The sequence below is a fragment of the Arvicanthis niloticus genome, chromosome 5 (assembly GCF_011762505.2).
Source record: "Arvicanthis niloticus isolate mArvNil1 chromosome 5, mArvNil1.pat.X, whole genome shotgun sequence".
Lineage (NCBI taxonomy): Eukaryota > Metazoa > Chordata > Mammalia > Rodentia > Muridae > Arvicanthis > Arvicanthis niloticus.
The window spans coordinates 29,404,343-29,414,151 of NC_047662.1; the positions used below are offsets into that span (position 1 = coordinate 29,404,343).

The 9,809-nt window shown below is 45.8% G+C and overlaps 1 protein-coding gene across 1 annotated transcript; it reads right to left on the reverse strand.

The window, feature by feature from the left end:
- Window positions 1-835: 835 nt before the first annotated feature.
- Snip1 (Smad nuclear interacting protein 1) lies at window positions 836-8,301 on the reverse strand. The gene is made up of 4 exons (XM_034501802.2): window positions 8,047-8,301; window positions 6,866-6,968; window positions 3,199-3,782; window positions 836-2,214 (listed from the first exon to the last, which is right to left on the reverse strand). The coding sequence occupies exons 1-4, from the start codon at window positions 8,256-8,258 to the stop codon at window positions 1,950-1,952; spliced, it is 1,164 nt and encodes a 387-aa protein (XP_034357693.1). The 5' UTR covers window positions 8,259-8,301; the 3' UTR covers window positions 836-1,949.
- Window positions 8,302-9,809: the final 1,508 nt, after the last annotated feature.

Consider the following 9,809-nt stretch of genomic DNA (forward strand, 5'->3'; position numbering starts at 1 on the left):
CATCTTCTCAGATGACTTAACATGAAGTTATTAACCTAGGATGCCACCACTCCACTAAGACAAATGCTTGCTGCCAGTACAACTGGGACATGTCTATTGAGATGAAAGTGTCACTATGTAGACCAGGCTGCCTCATATCCCACATCCCCTAACATCTGCACCAATCCTCTTGCTTCAGCATCTCCAGGCTCATGGTTCTAGGCATGAGTCGCCACTTCTGGTGCCTGAAAGCTCTTTACAAAACAATGTAAGTGAAGTGGTCACCTTGCACAGTGTTTATCAAGAAAGCAAATCCATAAACTATCCCTGGAAAAGGAGGCCCTGAAGTAGGATGGTAGATTATTGTGAAATCTCAGACAAAAAACTTTTGTCTGAATTGAGAAAAATATCCAAATTACAATGTGCTTTCTGGACACCATAGGGACTGTATGAGTCCCTTTCAAACACATTCTTGAGCTCACCCTCCTGTGTTAGCCAGCCTCTACTAGGTCTGAGAACAAGTGAGACCCTGATCATACAAACAAGACAGTCTACTCAGCTGCATCCTAGATCCTAGCCCAGGAAGAAGTTAAGAACAGCACAGGTCGAATGCCATCACCTCCACCGAAGGGCAAAGTGGTACTGATGTTGTCAACAAATGTAGAGCATCGACACAAATCCTTCCCTGACAGCTCAGGACCCATGCCCTCCTTGCTGAGATAAGCGGTTCCTGTCTTTAGTATTTCAGGTTTCTCCCTTCAATTCCCTATACACATAGTACTTTTACCTCAAAACAGTTAAGATTCCTTTAGAAGCAAATACACCTATGAACAAGTTATTTATGTGAGAAAAGTAATACTCTCCATATTTACAAATTTTATTTTTTTAATCTCAAAAATACATATAAATGAAAACCTGCTCTCCAAACAGACAGGCCTTTTCGCCTATCGTGTGGTATTATTTATATCACAAAACACTGTCATATGAAAATCAGCATATAGCTCTGAAACACACAGACTGTAAGTAAGGAGTATCTTTCTACTCACATAGACCCCAGGTGGGAAGTTCAGACACTAAGCTGTCCCTTACTGTCCACCCTTGGGAGGTAAATATGAACACATGGTCAAAGATGAAGTGGAAATGTAGAAGCTACATAACCTCCTTTAGACACATACACACGTCCCTAGGCCATAGCAAGGCCCCTCCTCCAAAGTCAGTGTAGTGTATTTCTCAAAGGGAGAAAAGAGAGATAACATTTGAATAAAAATGCAAAGCTGAAGAAAAAGACCAGATGATCAAACTATTCATGGGGAAATCAGGACCTCATAGGATGCAGATCGACACCCCAGTGCATGATATGACACCAGCACCTGTTGGTAGAAGTCGTGACCTCCCTACACAGTCATGCCTACACAGGCATCGCAGAGTGTCTGTTTATCAGACAGCCAATAAAGAGGTCACACAGTAAACTATCACCCCAAAAATGAAAAGCAAAATCAACTTCTATGACTCAAGAGCTGAACCAGGCCAAAGCTTTGGTATGTGCTGGAGGTTGTTTTGGTGACAACCAAAGCTGACTAAGATTCTCTACTCTAGGGTTTGTCCCCAAAACAAAACTCCTGGTCCACAAAGCTCAACAACTATATAAATAAGAAACTGTACAAAGAGAAGAAGCCACAATCCCCTTTGCAAGGGCTGTTTCCTATGCAGCAGTTCTGAAGGCACCCACCACAGCCACACACTTTGACCAAGCTTGACATGCTGTAATTGGTGGGACTGTTCGGAAAACAAGTGCCTACAGGCACGAAGGTGCTGTGCCAAGTTCCAGAAAACATGAAGTGACAGTTCTCAGACTGCAACATGAGCTGGGCAGCAACAGAGGAAAGACTTAAGGCAAGAAGAGGCGCTGGAGTCACCCCCACCGCCTCTGGTAGAGACGGTTTCTAACAGTGGAGGCTGCTTCTCAGCTGCTAGCTGTCAGACACCACTTCCTCCTCCTCATCATCTTCATCTTCCTTCTTGTCAAGTTCAGAGGTGTCTGAAGACTCATGAAGCAAGACATATTCTCTGCTACTGAACCCAAATTTAAGTACATCTTTTTCTTTCAGTTCATAGTATCTCTGTGGCTCAATACGCTTGTTGTTCAAGAATGTTCCATTGCCTGAGCCAAGGTCAATTATGTAGGGCTTCACCCTCCGACCAACTGTGCCGTCAGCACGGGTGTACTCCACAAGCCTAGAAAAGACCAAGGAGAGAAGCGTGTGAGCCACGTCCTACCAGAGACCACCTATCATCTTCTCTAAAGCTCTCTGCTACAGAGCTAGATATCAATGACCTGGCTCGAACAGGATTCAAATGAAAATTCTAGAACCTAACAGGGTACTGCCCTGATAGGAAAATTCAGAGCACTTTACATAACCTAAGAGAAAAGGTAAAGCTGGCTGTGGCTGGAGATGGAGGGCCATAAAGGTCCCAATGCAGAATTCAAAAGACTTCTTACTATTTACACATATAATTTCTCCATTGCTGTACATGTGTTTTAACACCAGCTCGAATGAGGGAAAAACAGAATTAGGAATTGAGAGCCACAGACTGGATGTGGACAGTTTTGCTCTGAAGATTGCTTACTGCCAACAGTTGCCTGTACTGAGCTTCAGTTTTCTCACCTGTTAAATAAGGACGTTAGCAGTGGCCCTGCTTCCCTCGCGGGGCTGAGTATCAAATGGTAAAGATGTATTCCCAAGCAGCAGATTCAGCTAGCCTGTATCTGGCATTCTGACTCTGGCTTTTATTTCTATTTGGTCCTCATACAGCCCTGGGGGCAGGTGGAAACAGGTCAAGACAGGAATCTTTTTCATTTCTTTTTCTTCCTTTCATCTACTTATTTAATTATTTAGAGATGGGGTCATGGTACATACATAACCCACACCTAGAGGATATACCACCAATCCTGTTTAGCCTCTCGGGAACCGGGATTACAGGCCTGCACCACCATGCAATGGGAGGGCTAATATCTGGATTTCTGACACCAAGTTCAAGCCTCTCATACAAATGTTCAGAAAGTCCCCCATAGGTTAGGATGTAAAGTACTCCTTCAGCCCAGATCATTGGATACAAGGGTCATGGGCTCGGCAGCATCTCCACACAGTCAGCCAGCCTTAGGAATACTAAGTGAGACACTCACTCATCTCTTGCCGGTTCTCCCTCAGGTCTACCTACCGGTACTGGAAGACTGCATGTTGCTTTGAGCAAGAGGGATGGTCGATGGGAATATCCGCAATGCGTCGATGCCTACCCAGAAGGTACGCACTCTGCCGATGGATGTACATGACTGGAAGTACCTCATCATTTTTAAATGGGTAGAGACGCCACCGTTTTTTGGGGATCCGGGCTTCTGGGGGCTCACTGTATTTAATAACCACACCCCGGAAGGTATTCGTGTCCTCGAGAAGTGCCCCAGAAAGTTCAAAGCTTGGTTTTTCTTTAACGGGCACCTCTTTGCTTCTGTTCCCAGCAGGGCGAGGGATCCCCTCCTGAGCCCCACTGCCAGCACTCTCACTCTGCTGGCGGTGCTCACTGCGCCTGGCATTGTGAATGTCCCTCTCTTCTTCCTGGGCCTGCAGGTTCTGGCTGTCTCTATCCCGTCCCTGCCCACTGACAGGCCTCTCATCAGAGCTCCTCCTTTGGCGGGAATGGCCCCGGTGCCGGTCTCGCTCACTGTTCCGAGCTCTCCTGTGCTCCTGTTCTGATGGCTCCCTGTGCTGCCAGTCCTCTCGTCCTCTCCGTGGATGGTCCTCACGTTCCTGAAATTCAGATGGGATTTGGTAAAGGAAAGATGGCATCCACTCTGTGAACAAGCTGCTGGAGTTGGAGAGATGGCTCAGCAATTAAGAGCACTGACTGCTGTTCCAGAGGACCCATATTTAGTTCTCAGCACCCACAAAGCTGGTCACAACCATCTACAACTACAGTACCAAGAGGATCCAATGGCCTCTTTGGCAAGTGTAGGCACTATATCTATGTGGTGTTCAGACATGCATGCAGGCAAAACACCTACATATGCAAAATAATCTCAAACAACAACACATGTGTGATATAGATTCTGGTATTCAGAACAAGTTCCTATCCATACAAGGCTATCAGTGTAGTTCTTTCCCCTAAAGGGCCATTTAGACTCCATATCCCATGCTCTTCCTCAAGCCCACATTCAGACCCCTCAAAACAAGGAGAGGGAGAAAAACCTCTCTCAGTTACCTGCAGGCAAATTCACAGGGCAGCAGATGTAGAAAACAGAATAGTCACATTTAAGATATGTAAAGGGAGGGCTGGAGAGATGGCTCAGTGGTTAAGAGCACTGACTGCTCTTCCAAAGGTCCTGAGTTCAATTCCCAGCAACCTCATGGTGGCTCACAACTATCTGTAATGGGATCTGATGCCCTATTCTGGTGTGTCTGAAGACAGTGACAGTGTGCTCATACATAAAATAAATAAATCTAAAAAAAAAAAAAAAAGGCCTGGCAGTGGTGGCGCACGCCTTTAATCCCAGCACTTGGGAGGCAGAGGCAGGCGGATTTCTGAGTTCAAGGCCAGCCTGGTCTACAGAGTGAGTTCCAGGACAGGACAGCCTACACAGAGAAACCCTGTCTCAAAAAAAACAAAAAAAAAAAAAAAAAAACCAAAAAAAAGATATGTAGAGGGAAAAGTTAACTTCCTCATAGGCCACAAGGAAATTTCAAAAGCTTCAACTTCAGCAATTACAGAGATGGTTCAAACGTCTATGGGTTAACCTAAGAAACATGAATGCCTCAAGAAACCTACAAGAAGGTACTACTTGGCAGTTTCCAACTTCTAACAAAATGGAGACACATTGAAAATCAACCTGGCAGAAACAGTAAAATACATAATAAGTAGTTCAATGGGCTCTCGGCACAGTAGCGCACACCTTTAATCCCAGCACTCAGGAGGCAGAGGGAGACCTCTCTGAGTTTAAGGCCAGCCTGGTGTACAAAGAGAGTTCCAGAGAAGCCAGAACAACAACAATAGACCAATGAGAAATCAGTTAGCTCCAAGGGCAAAACATGGCAACAGCAGGTTCCAGAAGAAACTGATACTTAACCCGACCCTGAGACCCTGAAAACATGTTTCTTCTAATAACCAGAGCACCAATGCTAAAATAGGAATCTTCTCAGATTAGCAATTCCTGTCGGGAGAAGAGACTGCACACCTCTAATCCCAGCCCTCAGAGGTGGGCGGATCTCTAGGGGTTAGAGAGAGAATGAGAATGAGAACCTGTCTCCAAAGGGACACACACACACACTCTGCTGGTGGAGTTTGGTTGATGATATACCTTTACTATCAGCACTCAGAAGGCTGAGGCAGGAGAATTATCAAGAGTTCTAGGCCTGCCTGTGATACCAAGCAAGTTTTAGGCCAACCTGGGCCTAATTAGCAGGAGATACCCTGTCTCAACTACAAAAATGTGAAATCATGCAATTTATTTTTCCTGGTTTATTAATAAGCAAGTCATAGGGGTTCAGATATTTTGTAGCATATGTCAGAATTTTCTTCCTTTTAAGGCTAATATTCCATTAATATGCAAACATACATAAGGGTAACAGGACTAGGATTCAGGGCTGGAAACAAACACTCAACTTCTAAATTTTATCCCCAGCCCTTTTTACTTTTGAGACAGCTTCTCAGAAATCATTTAAAACCAGTATTGAACTTATGATCCTCCTGCCTCAGCGTAGAATTACATGCACACACCACTACACCTGCCTCTTGAGAGGTGTTACTAGGAAACCCGGAAGATAACTCTGCAGTTAGAAGCACTTCCATTCTTCCAGAGGAGCTGGGTCAGTTCCTAGCACCCACGAGGTGGCTTGCAGCCATCCTTAACTCAAGTTCTAGAGAATCTGGTTCCCTTTTCTGGACCCCATGGAGACCAGACATACACATAGTGCATACACGCAAATGGGGAAAGTACTCATATACGTGCAAAAAAAAAAATATTTTTAAAAGATTTTTATCACACACACACACTTCTAACATTTGCATAGAGATATAGACAAAGGAACCAGAAGAGCTAAAACGAAAAAAAAGGAGGGCGGTGTGGAGAGATGGCTCAACAGTCAAGACCACTGGCTGCTTTTTCCAGAGGACCTGGGTTCAATTCCTAGCACTCACATGTCAGCTCACACCTGTCTGTAACTCCACTTCTAGGGCTTCTGAAACCCTCACACCAATGCAGCAAAGAGGGCATTCAGTTTCGAGACTTACTCTGGAAATGTGGTAATCGAGTCTGCATGGTATTGCCAGGACAGACTTGTACCTGAGTTTCATTGTGGGAGTAAAATAATCTAATGGAGACAACCAATGTCCTTTGAAAAACTGGAACTACAGCACATGGGCACTTATCGGCCCAACATGACCCATCTGTGCTGGTTTAAACAGCACCACAGACAATCTTCAAACCTAAAGACCATGGGCTTAAATATGCATCCAGGAAATGAGAGAGAATCGGCTAGCCAGGAGGTAGGGAAGGACAAAGGCAGAAAAGTATTAGACTCTAAAGAGCATCCTGACGGCAGTGAAATGTCTTTATCCTGACCAAGGACACTGTCCAGTCTCATGAGAAGTCACCATTGGGAGAAACATGGAAATGTACATCTCTCTGTATTATTTCTGACAAGAGTTATCAGAATCAAATCAACAATTGCCTCCAAATGTTAAAATTTCAGGAAAAACAGCCCCAAATACATATCCGGTTTTAGAAAAGCCCACTGCAGGGACAAGGAAACATGTCCACACATGGTTTCCATCCTCTTTGTCTGGCAACAGCTCTGGACTTGAGCTTCCCATTCAAGACTCCCACCTGCTCGCTCACCTGCTTCACTTTGACCATGGAGTAGTGGGGGCTCCGACTTCTCTTAGTCCTAGGAGACTTGCTTCTTCTCCCAGAGGACTTGCTTTTCTTTTTGGCTGGGGACCTATTCAGAGAATGCCACACAGGATTTTTACCTCAATATCCCTTCCCCCAAATAAGTTAGCTTCCAGTATCAGGCTCCCCGACTAAACACAATCAATTTGTGAAATCATTATCCAAGGCAGACCTTCATTTACAATCAACACTTCTCACAACCATATACACAACTGTCTGCTAAGCCTTCTCACTTAGACAACCTAATTCTCAAACTTTGCCCAAAGCCTTAGAAACCTTTCTTTTCCCAGTCTGTCATTCTACTAATTGGCACTACTATCCAGGAAGTCAATCTAGCCTGTTTTTTTCTAACACACTCCCTTCTCCAACAACCACATCCAATGCCTTGGCAGGTTGCAGGGACCCACCCTGTTCTCCATCCCAGCCTACAATGCTGCTCCATCACTCAATATGCTGGCTGTTTTGTTTTTGAGGTTTTTTGTTGTTGTTGCTCAACTTCTAAAACAAACAGAATTCCAATTTAGGTTCGGTGTATATACTTTTCTCTGTCATAATCGTGTGTGTCTGTGTGTGTATACACGTGTACACTCAGGATCCTCCTGACTCAGCGTCCCCATTGCTGGATTACAAGCATGCCCTATCACACTGGGTTCTCCTGGATTGTTAAGACTCTTGACTCAAGAGAATGGATAAATCGTATCGGCCAGGACTCAGCTTAAGGAACACCTCTGTAGAAGTCCTCTCTTTTCTCTACCCAACCTCTCGCTACCACATTACCGTTTTAATCTGTTTTTAATACTGACTGAAATTATCTATTTGTTATTTTCCTTCGCCAGGGTAAAAGCATCTCTCCTTTGCCTTGTGGCCCGGTACCTCAATTGATCTTTAACCCACACTACGCACTCAGTAAACCGATGCTATATGAAGGCATCAGCGAATGAGTGCTGCGAAGACATCGGCAAGACCCAACGTTAAACACTCTTTGTATGTAGACGAGTGGAAAAGACATTCCTACCGTCCACTCGTGGGCAAGCAGGGCAATCTCATTTCAACTCAACAGGTGCTCTGCACTCCCGAGTCGCTCGCATCACCCGGTCCCGACTCCATCCCGTCCGCTGCCCACTCACCGGCTCGCTCCCCGGGCTCGGCTCCCGCGGTGACTGGCGCGGCCCGATTCCGCGGCCGGCGGGGACGGGCTAGCGGCTGGAGCGTCCGGCCGGCGGTGCGCAACGGGTTCGGGGCTCAGACGCTCCTGCTTCACCACCACGGTCGCCAAAGCGTCACCTGAGCGGTGTCGCCGCCGGCCGCTCCGCTCCCGCTCGTTTTTCCCAGCCTTCATCCTGCGGCCCAGCCGAGGATCACTTGCACGGTCCGTTGAGCCACTAGAGCCGAAGGAAGTGACGGGTTGCTTTGTACTTCCGCTTCCCGGCAGGGCGCTATCCCAGAAGCCCTCACGGTGTCGTGCCCTAGTGGGCGGGGCCTCAGTGCTTGAGTACCAATGCTGGGGACGCCAGGGCTAGTGACACTGGGGTCCCCACGGCTGGGAGGTGTGGCTGAAGTAGTGAAAAGTCAGGGCCAGCCCTCAGGAGGCTAGGGTAGGAGGATCTCAGTTAATTCGATCCAGCCTGGGCAATTTAGTAAAACTCTGTCTCAAATTTTGAAAAAGTTGTAGCAGCCAGGCAGTGGTGGCGCCCACCTTTAATCCCAGCATTTGAGAGGCAGAGTCAGGTGGATTTCTGAGTTCGACACCAGCCTGGTCTACAGAGTGAGTCCAGGACAGCCAGGGCTATATAGAAAAACTCTGTCTCAAAAAACCAAAGGGGAAAGCCGGGCGGTGGTGGCGCACGCCTTTAATCCCAGCACTTGGGAGGCAGAGGCAGGCGGATTTCTGAGTTCAAGGCCAGCCTGGGTTACAGAGTGAGTTCCAGGACTACACAGAGAAACCCTGTCTAAAAAAAAAAAAAAAAAAAAAAAAAAAAAAAAAAAAAAAAAAAAAAACCCAAAAAAACAAAACCAAAAAAAAAACAAAACCAAAGGGGAGGGGAAAAAGAAAAGAAAAAGTTGTAACTTGGGTAGAGCGCAAAACTCTGGCAAAACTCTGGATTACATCCTCAGCATCGCCAAAAAGAAATCAGAGATAAAAGGGGAGGGGTTAAAAGACTGTAGGTTAGATACAGAACGAGCTTTTGCCTCGCGTGTACGAAGCCCTGGATTAGTCCCCAGTACCTCAAAAAAAAAAAAAAAAAAAAAAAAAAAAAAAAAAAAAGATAAAATATTTTTCCCACTGAGACAGGGTTTCTGTGTAGCCCTGACTGCCCTAGAACTTACTCTGTAACTAGGCTTACCTTGAAGTCACACAAAGATCTGCCTGCCTCTGCCTCCCAAATGCTATAACTAAAGACATGTGGTACCATCGCACGGCCGAAAGAAAGAAAGAAAGAAAGAAAGAAAGAAAGAAAGAAAGAAAGAAAGAAAGAAAGAAGAAAGAAAAAAAGAAAGAATCGATCTTATTTGGGAAAGCTAGTCAAGCGCTGTTCGTTTCGAGTTATTAGTATTTACAAAACACAGACATGCACTCAACAATGTGAAATTCTTTTTTGTTTCTTGAGATAGTCTCTATATAGCCTTGGCTGTCCTGGAACTCACAGAGATCCGCTAGCTTCTGGTTTCCAAGTGCCAATCGTCGCCAAATACTCTATAGAGTCACTAGATGACTTCTGTTTTAAGCAAAGGTGGTCTGTCCATTTCATCACATCTCGAATCAGACCTAACACTAGGGCTCCAATCTTGTTTACCAAGGAGCTTAGTGCTTGTGGAGAAAGCACAGTAGAACAAAACTTGCACGCGGCCGACACCGCCTTCCTCCGAGGCCCCGCCCCATCCATGAGGC